The sequence below is a fragment of the Liolophura sinensis genome, chromosome 7 (assembly GCF_032854445.1).
Source record: "Liolophura sinensis isolate JHLJ2023 chromosome 7, CUHK_Ljap_v2, whole genome shotgun sequence".
In the NCBI taxonomy this organism is placed as follows: domain Eukaryota; kingdom Metazoa; phylum Mollusca; class Polyplacophora; order Chitonida; family Chitonidae; genus Liolophura; species Liolophura sinensis.
Window position 1 is genome coordinate 14166528 of NC_088301.1, and position 16489 is coordinate 14183016.

The 16489-nt window shown below is 36.3% G+C and overlaps 2 protein-coding genes across 2 annotated transcripts; one reads left to right on the forward strand and one right to left on the reverse strand.

The window, feature by feature from the left end:
* Positions 1 to 33: 33 nt before the first annotated feature.
* On the forward strand, positions 34 to 8710 carry LOC135470446 (mitochondrial substrate carrier family protein S-like). The gene is made up of 8 exons (XM_064749400.1): positions 34 to 515; positions 1243 to 1396; positions 1839 to 1907; positions 3946 to 4008; positions 5407 to 5479; positions 5928 to 5975; positions 6432 to 6637; positions 8522 to 8710. Exons 1-8 carry the CDS (start codon positions 458 to 460, stop codon positions 8694 to 8696), a joined length of 846 nt encoding a protein of 281 aa, XP_064605470.1. The 5' UTR covers positions 34 to 457; the 3' UTR covers positions 8697 to 8710.
* Positions 8711 to 8743: 33 nt separating this feature from the next.
* LOC135470447 (kinesin-like protein KIF15) lies at positions 8744 to 16233 on the reverse strand. Its single transcript, XM_064749401.1, has 8 exons — positions 15754 to 16233; positions 14390 to 14495; positions 13945 to 14013; positions 13112 to 13176; positions 12653 to 12755; positions 12172 to 12299; positions 11381 to 11473; positions 8744 to 10762 (listed from the first exon to the last, which is right to left on the reverse strand). Exons 1-8 carry the CDS (start codon positions 15841 to 15843, stop codon positions 10619 to 10621), a joined length of 798 nt encoding a protein of 265 aa, XP_064605471.1. The 5' UTR covers positions 15844 to 16233; the 3' UTR covers positions 8744 to 10618.
* Positions 16234 to 16489: the final 256 nt, after the last annotated feature.

Consider the following 16489-nt stretch of genomic DNA (forward strand, 5'->3'; position numbering starts at 1 on the left):
TGTAGAAAACACAATGTTCAAAGTAGGACACTGCTTTGTCAAAATGCATGTGTGATTTTCACGTCAGGCCTTAGGGTTACAGTTGTGTACCAGTGGTGACCTGGGAGGACATCACCAGTTAAATACCACCTTTTTTTCGCCTGTAGTGTATTTTACTTGGAATCAAGCGGTGCAGCGCTGAATCGTGATGGTTGACTTTAGCTAGGCCTTTGCCTGGACGTCATGTTTAGCATTTTGTGTCAACACTGTTTATATGTATATCTGTAGGTCACCAGATTTTCTACAAGAGAATCACTGTGCACAAACTAACAACAATAGTGCACTATTAATGTCATCCTAGTGCTGGAGCTGAGCTGGTACTTAATTTTTATGCCCGTCCGTTGTGGTCTGTAAACTTGCTGTTCTTTTGCATTCACATGTTAAAGAGTCCTGCCACAAGCACCATCCTTTCAGCGAAATGACGCACAACGAAGAAAGAACTCACTGGTTTAAGGAAGCTGGCATTGGCTTGGGAGGTATTTATAGGTCTCTAGTTTGTACGCGTAGTAACGTATAAACTCATCAAGGTCAGACAAGTATTTATACTGTATGATATGATGGCTGCTACGATATATATCATGCAAGTTATGTATTGATAAACATAATGATGCACAATGATGAATCCTGGATCAAACTATATGTGTTCTAGGTACAGGAAATTTAACTCTGGCTTGGCAGACTATTTTAAATTACCATCTTGAAGGCATTCAGAGTCTTATGAAGGTGAAATTAAATCAAGAATCAAGAACTTAATTGTAGGCCTAATGTTTAAATGTTATACAGTTAAAATTTCAGCTATTCATTATATAAGTTTGGCAAGTGCCATCTGTCCCATTGTGTTATATTCCTTGTCAGAAATTGCTATATATATATATATTCAATAAATTCTATTTTAAATAAATCAGTGATAGCATTGAAAATCGATTTTATAGATTGTCTGAACATTAAAAATATTCAATGTAAGAATTGAGATCTTGTATACACATGCAATGTTAATTTGTCTGTGTCAAGTATAGGCTTGCTACCTCTGTATTTATACATAAGATATTCACTCAGTCAGTAAACAGATCATTTGGCTCTCTGAATTAATGCATTGTATGACTCGATCAGTAGTCCTTGAACAAAATCGCAAATTAATTTATGCAGATTAATGAACACGTCATCTGCTAGTTAATTAATTGAATTTAATTTTGTCTTCAACAGTTGGTTTCCTGTATGGCATTACCAATGTGGTGGTAGGTCATCCCTTTGACACAATAAAGACCAAAATGCAAGCTCAGGCTGGGTTTGAAAAGACCAGTATGTTTCAGTCATTTGTAAAGACAGTAAGGACACAAGGTGTGATTGGCTTATACAGGTACAGTCTGCAGTCTCTGTCCTCCACAACAAGGGTGTCATTAAAAATATGTGTGTTGGGCCTACCCTCCAAAAAGGCCCAAGTTTGTTTTATTTTTATTTTTTCATTTTATTATTATTTTTCTGTCCTTGTTAATATTGTTAAAGTCGCCATCTTTTTCATTAGTCATACAAAAACATTTCCTACGAACAAGTACATGGAGGCCTACCTTGCTCCTCTTTTCTCAATCAGCTGCCTTTGGTTGGTTACAAAAAAAGCATTTGTCATTAGTATGGTGTAATATGTCTTAGATTAAAATGTTTATATATATCCTTTTGTACACTTTTCTGGTATGCGAAGAATGAAAAAAAAATTATTTATCATAAATTTATACATGTAAGCTACTTAATAATGCCTGTTGAATGTATAGAGCCTATAGTATTGGTATCTTTGTGATTTTCAGGGGCTGTGTACCACCCTTGTGGGGATCAGGAATATATAGATCTACACAGTTTGCTGTTTTTGAGGGAGTGTAAGTTATACAATCTTATTAGGTATTAGTCCCCTACCAGAGGTTTACATCTCATCTGTCCGTCAGTCTGTCTGTCTGCCAAGAATCGATTTTTCAGATATGTATTCAAAAACAATTAATCATGTTGAGTTTTAGGCCGTTTCACTCATTTTCATCAATACTATGGCCATTTTTAGACTTTGACAGTTTTCCAGAATGGTTCATCATTTTGAATTAAAACTTCTTAAATGGCATGACAAATTTAGTTGGCCAGCACAGTTATGTCCATTATTATTCTGTTTTAGGCTATTGTTCTGATAGCTCAAACTGATTGTGAAAGTTTTTCACTTTTGCAAGGCTTCCAGAATGCTTGTTGATCAAGATTTCTACCCTATTTCTTGTAATATTTGGGACAGCTGGTCTGCTCTTTTGAGCCAGTACAGATGTAATGGTAGCAGGAATATTTAGTTTCTGTTATCTCACATTGTAAGTCCATCTAAGCAACCACATACTCATATCTTTACTTTTCCAAAAAGCTGGGAAAGAAATGAAATATTCTGCTTTCAGCGATAATAATATCTGTCCCCAAAATAAGAAGAATGAGGGTAGTCTGTAATTAACCTGTAAAGTTAAACCATGACAGCAGTTCACTGTAACCATGCAGTGTCATGTTTCTGTATACCAGTAGTATGTATGTAAAGCAAATGTAACATTTGTGTTTGCATAAGTCTTCCCAGTACGTAGGCTGCATGTAACAGCAAGCTGTTGCCATTGGATGGGTCAGCTTTTAGGTTACAGGAGTGCATTGATTTTCCTTATTATTTATGCAGTAAATTTGTCCACTTTAACCTAAAACAATTTGTATCCTGTATGAACTTTCACGTGGTACCATGCCATACCTCCATGGCAGGTTACATGTTCTCAACATTTCAAAAAATCAATCTAGCATGACCTTTATTTTCTTGAGCTGCCATTGCTGGAAGTGAAGTGATAACATTTTGTTACCTTGGTAACCTTCACGGGGGGAAAGAGGGGATGGGGTGGGGTGGGGGGTTGTGGGTTGTGGTAATAGAACTGGGCAAACAGATTTCAGTTTTATCCAGAACTAACAAAATTCTGATCTAGTTGAACTAGGTGCAAAATAGCAGTGCAGAAATTTATGAGGTTGTTGATGGACAATCTAAATTGTCAGTGTGGCAGTACTATCCAATCAGTGCTCCTTCACACTTCAGTTCCAAGACAAATCTTGGACCCAGTTGGCCAAATTGCAAATGCGTAACTGTTCTGCCCTTACCTCAACTGATTGGGGACTAGAAATGCAGATGTTTGGGGATAGAGAAGTCCGCATTGCTTAGGCTGTGCTTTAACAGCCATAACATAACAGTGTGCTATTGATGGTTTCCATGTCCGATCAACCTAACCATTGCTTACGTGATTAATTAAGAAATGAAAGACGAATTTGGATGAATTCAGTTGAAAACAGGCAATTAAAGTATAACAACAAGGAATAAAAGTATAAAATCTTTGTGTTGGATTCTTACACTTTACCACACACATACACACACACACACATATATATATATACACACAAACACACACACACACATATATATATATATATATATATATATATATATATATATATATATACAATGTTTCATCTGGGATCTTCATTCACTGGGCTAATTTTACAAAAGGCAAATGAAATTTTTTACCTCAAGTGACTTTCATTACAGTATCAAGTTCACCGTTAATTAAATTTGTGCTGTTGGCAGGGTGCTGTTCTTCATTAACAGTGGTCTGATGATACGATGTAGTTGTCTTGAAGTTTACATGTCCATAGTCCATTTTGCATCTGTCTTGAGTTTCATCATGAAAATTTTCATTGGATTTTCAAGAAACTTGGGAGATGTGTTAAGGCTTTTAAATTTATCTGGATACTGCTTCTAGAAAATCAGCAAGTTTTGACAGTGATAAACTGTATGTGTGATATCAAATTTATCTAAAACAGTATTCATTGATTCATTCTAAACATATTTTTTTTTTGTAACTTATACAGATACACCTATCTTGATAAGCCTGGCTGGAGAGGGGAAATCCCAGGCACTGCTGGATTACAAGTGTAAGTTTGTCAGGTGATTTCTGTACATGTATAACGGCCGGTACTTCAGGGGGTGGTTAGTGGCCTAGTGTTTGCCTTTGTCTTTACACTGCTTATATTAAGATCTTGGTTCAATCCCAGCATTGGCCAGTGAAAGCAATTATCGGTTGATAGGGCCACTTACAGGAAATTTGTTCCATATCTTTTACTTTCAACCAATATGACATAATCCACCTTGGGTATGCTCTGCAGATTAAATTACGAAAGTTACCCAGTTACTTGCCAATGGCTAGTGGTTCTCTCCAGGGACTCCAGTTCCTTTAACTCATAAAACTGTGTTAACCCAGGTGAAATATGTATATATAAATAAGTGTAGACACCAAAATTTCTGAGGGACCTCCGCGGCTTGGTTAGCATGCTAGTGCAGTATAATGACCCAGGATCCTCTCACCAATGCGGTTGCTGTGAGTTCAAGTCCAACTTATGCTGGCTTCCTCACCGGCTGTATGTGGGAAGGTCTGTCAGCTACCTGCGGATGATTGTGGGTTTCTCCCAGGCTCTGCTTGGTTTCCTCTCACCATAATGCTGGCCACTGTCGTATAAGTGAAATATTCTAGAGTACGGTGTAAAACACCCATCAAATAAATAAATGAACAAAATTTCTGACGATGGTTTAGCCAAAGCTCATGGTTCACCTACTGGTTGTTCAGTTGATATATAATTGACGTTGAAGGCCACAACTATCAGATCATTAGATATGGCCACAATCGGCATTCAGTTTTATTGAATTATTGGTCCAACACACTCGACTGAATTATAATTGTTTTCTCTTTTCCAGTACACATTAGGTTAATTTTATTCCACTCTAGATCCAGGTAAGCTGAAAGAGTACAAGTAGGAGAGACTCCAGATTGGTAATACTTTTCCTATTTTGTAAGACAGCCCGGAAGCCAGAGACCACGTGATCTCCTTTGTAACAGACTGCGTGGTGCAGAAAAATGCCCTCTTTATGTTTATCATAAATAAACAAATATTTTTGAATTGCTGTTAGGGATAAAATCTACATTGGATTTGAATAATTTGTAGCTTTCAGATAACCAGAGTATTTCTGGTTATCTGAAGTTATGTGATGTTTTCTTGTACAATCAGGTCATACTGATCACTGACATAGTGGCTAACATGCGCCATTTTTCTTTACGACTCACGCTAAGGCGATCAAGTGATTGCCAACTTCCAGGCTGTCTTATAGAATAATCTGGAAATTAATCAGAAAATGGATTATAAAAACTAACTTTTTCTCCCCTTGTTTCAGAAGAGAACGTCTCCAGACCTTACATTGTAAAACAGACATCTTGTGTAAAAGAAGACAGTGAGTACATGGGTATTCTTCACTAAGTTTTGCAGCCATTGCTGTTCCAGGCGTGTTATTGCCGGAGGGTTGGTTGCTTCTACGGCCAGAGCTATTATAGAAACTCCGCTGGATTACTGCAAGGTGATTGAGCTTGAAAATTGGTGTCTTTTATATATATGTACCCAGATTATCTTGATACCGTAATTCTTTTTTTTAGCCAATGAACATGTTGTCATAGCAGAAATGTTCAGTTTCTTTTTTTTTTTTATAAATGTTTAGTCCATTTAAGAAACAACATATTGATATCTTTACTTTTCCAAGAGAAGTATAATTCTGTGCCTTCAACACTGCGACAGGAACCTGCGGATGGTCGTAGGTTTTCCCCAGGTTCTAACCAGTCTGCCCTTAAAATTAGAAGAATTAGCCACATATAAAGCAGATACCGGTAATTAAATATTAAAAATGTGTGATGACTTCTCCAACTAATTTCCCCGTCTGAGCTTCTGTTTTGTACTTTATTGTATCAGTTTATTGCCGGCCTTCTGATGATCTGAAAGGCCCTGCTATAAAATTAAACTTTATCTTGCAGGTCAAAGGGCAAACACAACAGAAATGGCAACTCAGGGCTCTATACACGGTGCGTTAGATATATTATTACAAATAATCAGAATGTGTAAGGGTGAAAAGCACCTGAAAAATTTCTAGCAGTGACTAAGCATCCCTATAATTAAGTCACTCATTCTGTCAAATGTTTGAATCTTGCGTTTTAAGATTAGTCTCCTACAGCATGGTCCATTTACTTAACAAGGATTGTATATGTGGAGGATGTCGCAGATAGTGTGAATTTACACTTGTTTTACCCATGAAGATTAAAAAATTTGCATAAAGAAATTTTATACAAGGTAATGCCAAATGCTTTCTTAGAAGTTTATGAATGAAAGAAATTTGCATGGAAACTAAATTCTTTATTGGTAAACCATCATACCTTGGTTAACTTTACTTGTTACTCCAAGTAAAGGCTTGGGAGCCTTATCGTGTTCCGGAACTAAAATGGCTCTACATGCGGCTCAGGAAAAAGTATTGTTTTTACTAGGGATTTGGAGTCACATGGTGTAGAACAGTTGGACTGATGACCACCTACTTCGTTCTGTTGGATTCTGGGAGGAGGCATTTTCCTGAACATTTCAAAAGACCTCTCTTGGGACCATTTCTGACATCTGGGATTGCTGCTACTTTGGCTTGGTGGATTGTTTGGCCTTTGGAGTACATGAAATGTCAAGTACAAACTGGATATGGACAGTAAGTAACTGCGATAAACGAACTAAAATTTCGACCATGAATATTTTGTCTGATTCTGGGAGTTCAATTGATCTTTAACAGGTGTTTTGAGGTTTGTTCACGGTTTGGAAGGTAAGGCGATCTACAATTGGAAACGTGTAAGTTACAGCACCAAAGGTATATTTTTTTACTTACCTGCCTCTAAAAAGGCATCTTTTGGCAGTGAAATTTTAGCTATTTTCCATAAAGCTAAGGTCATTTCGTCAAGTTTTTTAGGTAGCACATGTAGGCCCCTACTGTGCTGTCCATTGGCCTGGCTAGCAGAGGACTGTGCCCTTATCATCTGTGTTTGCATGTGAACAGTGCTCGCAGAATCATTTTAACGTATGCTTTTAATTACATGAGTGATTTTGTTGGAGATAACTTGTTGCCGAGAAATATAACATGCACTTTGAGCTGGCTCTGCATGTGAAAGTCTGTGGGCCAAATAGTGGTAAAGTTGGTCAGTTACTTGCTTGAAGGCTGGTGGCTTACTTCAGGCACTCCATTTTCCTCAATTCATAAAACTAGCCGAGCTTTTGTACCCCCCCCCCCCCAAAAAAAATTGACAAAATTAAAAAACAACTTAAAGGATTAGTGTCCAGATTTACTGTTTATTCATAATTAGCTACCCCTGTATATATTGGTAAATTGAGTGTAAAAAATATTTATAAAGGGTACATTAATCTGAGTAATATGGCATTTAAAATCACTACATAATAAGTCTGGTTAATAAGAAATGGTTTGCTGTTTTGCATACGTTTGCAAAAACAGGTCGTCCAAGAAACTGGGGGTTAGTTTTGTCAGGTTTCCAGATGATTTGGCCCTCAGGAAGGCATGGATTTACAGCACAACACGGAAGTATTTTGAACTCATCAAACAAGCCATACCTACTCTCGTCATTATACAGCTGAAAGCTACGAGAGAAATACAGCTGAATTCCAAAATGGCACCTGTACACAGTAGTTATGAAATACTTTTAACTGAACTGAAAACTGATAGTTTAGTAAATTTCTGTACACTAAAGCCAGTATCCACATTGTACCCTATTTCTTAATATAATATTGAGTTTCTTTTTCCTCACACTGTTAGACCATGTAATGAACTACATACTCATGTTGACTTTTCCATAAGGCAGGTAAGGAAATGCAATATTCTACTTTCAGCACTATGTACACCATGTATTTATATTGTATACGACTATAAGCTGCTATGGCCGCTGTGGGCTTAGGCAATATGCCGACAAAAACGTGTACCGGTATAGTTATCATCACATATGAATAGAATGATATTTATTGTGAAGTGGAAGGAGGGAGAGAATAGTGAATAAATATTATATCTTAAGATAAACACACGAAATGTCCATTGTAACACAGGATAAAGCTATAGCTTACCAGTATGTGTAGCCAGGGTGGTCAGAAATGCCTGAACAAATTAAGATCAACTTCAGTGTCTGAAAATTTGGAATCTGAAGTCTGGCCAGAGATGTCAATGTCATAAATCAGATTCAGATTGATATGACAGAATATTTTCTTTTATGTAGCTAAAATCCATCTCGAAAATGAATTTGTTTTGATATGAATTAGGCCAGCTAGATTTGGGATTAGGGCAATAAATGTATTGCTTTTGGTGGATTTAAAGTCACTATTTGTTTCTTGGAAACCCTTTCAGTAACATAATGTTTAAACAGGATATAATTTTTATTATTAGGACCAGCAGCTAATTGTGGACACAAATCCTTTAAAAACACCAATCATATTAATACTATTTTCAACAACAAACTTATTATGGTGGCCATTAATGCATTGTTTAAAAACTACAAATGGGTGTTAAATACATGCACTTTGCGGTATGTCTTATTTTTAGGCACTTGTCTGTAATTGAGAGAATGCGGCTGACTGTTCGTGACAGGGGAGGATTTTTGGCCTTATACAGAGGCCTTTTACCAGGCTCCATCAGAAGTTTTGCAGCGAATGGAACAAGTATGATAGTGATGACTTTTGCTCAGAAAAAAGTTTCCGAGTGGGGATTACGAGACTAATATCTGCTTGTTTTATAAGTTTTAAATGATCCTCTGTACATTTTTTTGTCAAAGTCTTAGGGAAGACTTCAGAGACCAGAACTATATTGATAAGATATAGGTCTTTCCCTCGGTATGTGAAAGGATGAAGTCAAGAGTACTCAATGTTAATCAGCAGTATTTATTTTCACCAGATAAAGATAAAGATATTAAATAAATGCTCAATTTTTTTCCTTTTCTACCTATGGGCAAGGCAACACTAAAAAATCTTTTCATTTCGTTCAATGTAAATATTTGATTTCCCTATTTTTCAAGGTTTTCCAACCACTTAAATATGTCTTTAACAGGAAGAACGGTAGGGACATTCCACAGATTAGATGATTTTTCATTTTTATTCTTATTTTTATATCATCCTCCGACATTAAAAAAAAAGATTCCTTGTGCCCATAAAACAAAAACTTTAATTGGTGTGGCCTAAATATATATGCTGTGAATTATCTTTGTTATTGTTTTTATGTGTACAGGCAATGGGATAGGTTGCCCTAAAACATATCACAGTGCTTCATAATCTAATTGTATTGTTGAGATAATGCACTTTTTTTATTGTGCATATTATTCATCCTTATTTACATGAGAATCTCATGTTCATTTTTTGCACTTTTCCTCAGTTCGAGATTTGTCACTAAAATTATTTGATACTACCCGCAGGTAGATGTTGTGAATGAAGGGTATTGCAAGACCAGTTATTTCTATTTGTATAATGCGTTTTTACTTCCTTGACTTGCCACATGTCGCATATCATCATATCCTTTATCATGTCTGCCAGGATTATTTCTCACAGAGGTTGAGGATCTACTCTTAAACAACATAAACGTTTTATGTAAACATGTTTTTAGATTTTTTGAATGTGAATATACTGATCTAAAGAAAAAGTGGCTTTGTACATGGCTTCTGTTTTTGACTATTATGAACAAAATGTATAATATTTCTGGAGATTTAATTACTGTAATCAGGCATTTATTGTGGGAACAAAAACTCACTCTGTGGTAATGTCGTCCAATTAACCACATTCCACCACCTGACCGTCCTGGAGTAATATTGGATCCCGAAGAGTCATATTATTTTCATGTTGTATGGTAGCAATTAAGGGCAGTAATTTTATATGCTAAAGCATTTTGAGGTGCTGCGGTGTGTATCATTTCCTTACCTCGTTTCTTGAAATGTTGATTGAGGGAATAAATTTCATTATTTGTTAATTTCCAAATTTGGCAAAATACTCTTGTGAAGATCGAACACAACTTCACAACTTATATTCAAGCGCCGAGTACAGACTGCTTTACCTGACGAGAACAGGGAGAAAATTGTCTCCACTCCAGGCCAGCTAAATCTGTATGTGTATCTTTGGCGTTTGTAGGGGACGTGAAAGTCCTTGGACAGGTTGAGCTATATAATAAATAGGTCATTGTAAAATGATTTGTACATTATCGGGTGGTATTGTACTCGTCATGTTGTGTTGGAAATCTGCTCTGGATACGCATTGTCAACGCAACATGGACGGGTACAGTACCATTCCGTAATGTACAAAACACTTCACGATAACCTCATATTAGATCACTACATGATGTGTATGTGATAGCTCAGTTTGGACTTTGTCTAAGCCTTTATCTGAATTATGGCCATCATTACGGGGATAAACAAATTGCCTGCATTTGTCTCAGGATGGTGAAAGAGATAAAACCTGTACACATGTATCCGATGTGTTTTCTTTTTACATGTATTCAAAACAAAGTCAGGTTTAAGGGATTTAATGTTGTCATGGTATCTAACCAAATCAACTTCGGTAATCTATATCAAATAAATATTTACAGGAGAAGACAGGATCTTAACTGTCAGAAAATGGCAACTCTCCCTTTATCATCTTTACAGACGGTTGACAACAGGTTTCAATATCTCCGCTTCTTGCCAATAGATAATGAAAGTTTGGTAGGCTCTCGCTGCAGATTCGTTACTTTTTGTCGTAGTTCAGCAATAGTCTGTTTCAATGCTGAAATCTCTTTCTCTGATTCAGCTTTCATAAACTGCAGTTTCTGGAATATGGAAAGAATCAATTCCTTTTCATTTAGCATTCATTCAATAACCTATTCATTTTACACCAAATATTAAACAATTTAAATAGGGAGTAAAGTTTAGTAAATTTTAATCATCAAAAATGAACATTTGACAGAAAGATGTAACATCTTTATTAATATTATTAATATTAATATTTATTAAAGACCACCTGTCTTCCACCAGCGTGGTATGCATATTTGTTCAACACACATAAGAAAATTCAGCTGTAAACAACAAATACATCTGCAACACCTCATTATGACAGGCATTTCATCAAAGAAACACAGATGCTACAGAATTTCAAGGTAAAAGGTAATTTCAATACAATGCATTGAGGAAGTTCTGCTTTTTCATTCAAAAAGATGCACATTATAATTTTTTTTTCTTTCTTGAAGATCTTGTAATAGATCAGTTTTGAAAGGAACTCTCAACCATTAAAAGTTTTGAATCAAAAAATACAGAATGTGATTTAAGTGCCAGAAAGGCTGCAACCCAAAGGGTGCTAAGACAATATTTGTCTGTATCCCAGATTAAAGTAAGGCAATCTATCCCACTACTCCATTTGCATGATAAATCTTCAATAAGGACAACCTTACCTTTCTGAAAATTTCCTGTGCTGCAGCTGATGACTGAGCAGCACTACAACTCTGTAACTTTTGCCTCTGAAGCTTGGCAATTTTGCTCTCAAACTACAACAGAGAGAATATTATTAAGCAAAGTGAAAAACACTAAAAAAAAACGGACATTTTTTTATGAAATAACTCCTTATTTATTCTGGCAAAAATTGAGTCATGTAATGCAAAATACAGTGACTGCTGAACAGGATCCTGAATATCAACCTCAAAATACTACAAAATGAACTGTGGTCACTGTAAACTGGAAAGAATGTGACTGTTGCTCTCGTTTTCTCGCCTAATTAATTGAAAGAACATAAAGATTATGTGGGTCCACCATGGTAATGTGTAAGCTGGAATATACTATACTATATCCCAGGTGTAAGGTATCTATAAAGAAACAAGTTTCATGATAAAGTCATTTTTGAGATACAGCTCAGAACATAAAACTGAGGTATTGAAAAACAGATGAACTGGGAGACATATACAGCTTTTGTGAAATATGAGCAGAGAAAGTTTCAGTTTCGTGTTCAAAACTGTCAGCAAAACACATGCTCGCACCAAAGGCAACAGTTCACACAGCAAAGAATCCAGCTTAAAATGCAGAGTTTTGCAAGACATATTAATACAGAGGAGATTCTACCCATGCAACCCATACCCACAAAATTTTAAGTTATGCTGATGGCAATTTGAGATTCATGCCTTGTGATAGACTATGTAGCTGAAAGCTTGGGAATGTTAATATACAAATTAATCATTATTAAGACAAATACCTCCATGGTTATTCTCACAACCTCAGCCTGTTTCTCACTCTCAGCCTGTTGTAGCTGGCCATGCAAGCCATTTATAGTGATGTCTCTCTCAGACAAAGCACGGTTTAATTTGTCAATCAGTAGATGTCCTGAAAAAGGAATGGTCACAGATAAGCTTTAAGATAATAAGAATTTGGAGGAAAATGCCTTGTAGTTGGTATCTGAGAAAACCCCATGACTTCAGACTGCCGCCAAACCTGAGGACTGTTTCTCAGAGAAGTATGCGACATCATGGTGATTAGGCCAGCGTAACGTTATGATCTCTTTCAGAATCAGCCCCGAGCACTCAGACATGAGCTGATTCAAACATGTGGCCTCATTGGTGGTTACTGGATGCAGATGTGGTTACTGATTAAGAGAATGGTACATCTGTATATTAATTATGAAAAAAATTTGAAAAAAAAAAATAGAACAGTTTTTAAGACATCTCAAAACTACCTACCCTCAGCTTTTGAAGACTCAACAGCTGTTTGCATGTCTGTGTTGTGTTTTTCCTTCAGTTCCACAATTTCTTGTTCATGCTGTTCCTGCATGTCAGCTACTTTCTTGGAGTTTCAAAGAAAGATGCAAATCAGCATTGGTTACCTCTGAACATGTACATGTATGTAAATTATCCAATATGTCACCCAAGACTTGCACATTTTGCCTGATTCTGAGAATACTGTTGATCTTAGAAAGCTGCTTTTTGGTTATAGAAAAATAGAAAAATGTAAACTTCAGCACCAAAAATATAACCATATTAATTACATAATGTTTAGGGTGATGTGTGCAAGCAAGCACAAGAAAATAGAGATCAAGGAAACACACCACACAGCAAGTAAATAAATATGTGTGTTACTTTCTATCAAAAAAAGTACACTAAGTACACAGCATAGTAATGTTTGTGAAGTAATAATTTTACCTTGTTTAGGTCATCTGTCTTGTGCTTCTCTAAATGCAATTTTGATTTAAGAGTTTCAACATCATCTGCAGTAAAAACATGAAATCAGTTACAAAAAAAATTAAATCATAGCCTTAGGTAAAACAGATGATTTATCCTTCAACATTTTAAATATGGATGTTATTTATATTTATTTCACAACATCTGAATGCATTAAAATCAAACTGATGTATTCCACTACCTGAGCAGGCAAACTGATAGATTCTGAATGCACTATGAAGTTTGATAGTGACAGCCAAGTATGATGCTGTACCTGGAAACACTGGGAGTCATTCCTAAGTCATTCATGACAACAGAATTGCCTGGTCTGACCTTGCATCTGCTGACATCAGCATTTTTAATTAGTTACAAATTATAAATGAACTTTTTTCGTATTATAGTAAAAAAAATATATAATAATAATAATACATGTAACTGTCAGTGTAAGTTCTGCACTTGTAGTATCACTTACAGAAGTGAAGATTATTTTTAACCAGGACTGACTAGAAAAAATTTTAAACAAGAAAAATTTATTTATTTGATTGGCGTCTTATGCCGTACTCAAGAATATTTCACTCATACAACGGCGGCCAGCATTATGGCATGAGGAAACCAGGCACAGCCCAGGGGAAACCCACAACTATCTGCAGGTAACTGGCAGACCATCCCATGAACAAGAAACATGAAAACAAATCTTTAATTAGTTACTATCAACATCAACACTTCTTCATCACAGCTTACACAGTGATGAACATAAATTTAGTAATTTAATGCAAACACATGACCAGGCAGCTTGAACTTGGGCACTAACTAACCTTGTAAGGTGCATATATACTGCAACTGTTTCTGGATGCCATCAATTGCCTCGTGCATATCTGTTAATTCTAAAAGGACAAAACAAACAATCAGTTAAACTAATCTTTCTGTAACAACCTTATATCTAAATTACAAATAAAAATACCACACTCATCTGTTAGTTAATAATTTAAATTTTAGTAAGTGTAGACCATCAAATTCTTAACGAGGCAAAACCAGGCTAAACACTTGCACAACCTGAAATAATTTAAATGTAGCAGCATTCCAAATTAAATACTCATTAAATTAAAAGACCTTGAGTATATTACACTTATTGCAAAGTAAAGTATTAAATTGTAAATACACTATGCACAGTATGATAAAGAAAGATATATTCACAATGACATCCTGTATTTTTTTAGTTTCTCATAAGGAAACTTGGGATGCTCCTTTGCAGAAATTCACCTTGTCGCAATTTTACATTCCTTTGCTGTAGTTCTTGGTTTTCTTTTCCTTTGGCTGCTAACTTGTCCATTAAGTCTGACCTTGTCCTCTGTAAACTCATCACAGCCTGTTTCGAGGTGAAAAATTTATTTTGTGGGAGCTTTATACTATGCTCTGTCACAAGAATATTAGAGAGAAAACAGGAACTTCAAAATAGTGAATAAATATAGAAATGATGTGATGAAAAATGATCAAACCACTATATGGATGACCAGTGGTGAAAGCATCAGATTGGTAAAGAACAGAATCAAACCATAATGAAGGCCTAAACAATGTCATTTTCACTTCTTGTGGGGGTTTGTATTTTCAGTGTACAGTACTTAATATGCTCACACAGCAACCACAATGGAATATTCCACTCACCTTATTCTACTTTACATGTATGTACAACCTGGACTTAATGCATCCAGTACTTTTTAAGATACCACCCCTAACATTTACGTAAATGGACAACTGAAAAGGATGTCTAAAACAATGTTTTTAAAACAAGCCAATTCTAATTTTTGTGGTATTTTGCACACCTGTTACACCTCTATTTTGTGCAAATTTCCATCAATCGTCGGATTTTTGCGCAAATTAACCCAAGTGCAGCAAACAACCCTGACAATGTTAATTTCATTCTGTCCCCGACGAAAGCTGGTGTTCAGCAGTGTTCATTTTATGGTGAGAAATGTGTCACTGTCGAAGATTACAAGCAGACCGCTACCAAGGAATGTTTCACCTTTCAAAACACTTCACAGATTATGCAATGCTACTTCGTATGGGTGTTGAAGTGTTTACATGACTGGAGTTTGTCTCATTTAATTACGTATTACCCATATTATTCGTTTTGCAGATGGTTGCAGAATTGAAATTATGTTTCCTATGGATCTCTAGCGGCAGTTTTATAGTCAATAAGGAGGACGAAGTTAAAAAATTTTACATCTCGGGTTACGGCTTCGACCTAAAATAATACCCTCGTCCACCTTACTGACTTTTAACTTGCCGCTAGACACCCATAGCACTAGCAGGAAACATTATTTGTTAATTTTATGGGCGAAGTCTTAGGTCATTTACCGTACACCATGAGCACAACAATGTGATACAGAAACCGTGAACAAGGGTTCACCGCTGGGACAGACATGTTTTGGGCACAATAAAATACTCCCCACTGTGCTTGTTCCATTTCTTAGTAAGATGACAATAATTTCATATCCTTAGTTTACTGCACGTAAGTAAAGTATTTTAATTTTGCATGGGTAAATGTCAGCTAAGCTCCCGAATGGCGTTATGCCCAACTCATGAACAAAGGTTTAAGAAGTGGGAGTGCCGTAATAGGCCTGTACCTGTTGCCAATGATCAAACTGCTTCAGAACCATTTCCACTTCCACTTGATCTATTGCAGAGTTTCCCACTTCTTGAGCTTCTGTGGCCATCGTTCGTTCAAGGCATTGATGATGATGAGGTATATTCAGGCGAGAAATCAAAGATTGCCGTGTTCATATGCTGTCAACGCCATCGTCTGCTTCCTTCTTCGTATGCGCCCCCTGTCTGCTACATAGTTGGCAAGGGACATAACTATGATTCAAGTGATAAATTCAACAGCGGACTGGGCTACTTCCACGTGTATTGTTCGATCCAACAACGTGTGGTTCATGAGAAGTCATACAGCCAATGTTTACGCTTGTTTTTGGTTTCAAGCAGAAAAGTTGTATAGGTAAATGGTTGTTTTTGTCATTCAACAAGTGATGTTGTCCAAAGGGCTGGTACAATTCCATCTTATCCCCGCTTCCATCTGGCGTCAAACAAAAATAAGGATATAGGCATGCAGGTTTACTTTTATTGAGTTCTCGTAACAGTAAGAAAATAGTTTGTTACCGGTATCACTGTCAGATATACAAGTGCCTTAGTTGGTAAGGGCAGTTCTATCAGGAATATTTATTTATTTGATAGGTTCCATGCCGTATTGGTATTCAAGAATATTTCACTGATACAAGAGCAGCTAGCATTATGGTGGGAAGAAACCAGATAGAACCTAGTGGAGATCCATGACTATTCGCTGGTTGCTGGCAGACCTTCCCA

What these genes read in the sequence shown, in the direction of transcription:
- LOC135470446 (XM_064749400.1), top strand. Translation starts at nt 458, where the DNA reads ATGACGCACAACGAAGAAAGAACTCACTGGTTTAAGGAAGCTGGCATT. An exon ending in GGCACTGCTGGATTACAAGT is followed by an intron (nt 4,009 to 5,406) that starts GTAAGTTTGTCA and finishes TTGCTGTTCCAG; the next exon opens with GCGTGTTATTGCCGGAGGGT. An exon ending in AACTCAGGGCTCTATACACG is followed by an intron (nt 5,976 to 6,431) that starts GTGCGTTAGATA and finishes TGTTTTTACTAG; the next exon opens with GGATTTGGAGTCACATGGTG.
- LOC135470447 (XM_064749401.1), bottom strand. Translation starts at nt 15,843, where the DNA reads ATGGCCACAGAAGCTCAAGAAGTGGGAAACTCTGCAATAGATCAAGTG. An exon ending in AGTTTGATCATTGGCAACAG is followed by an intron (nt 14,496 to 15,753) that starts GTACAGGCCTAT and finishes ACCTCGAAACAG; the next exon opens with GCTGTGATGAGTTTACAGAG. An exon ending in TTGTGAGAATAACCATGGAG is followed by an intron (nt 11,474 to 12,171) that starts GTATTTGTCTTA and finishes TCTCTGTTGTAG; the next exon opens with TTTGAGAGCAAAATTGCCAA.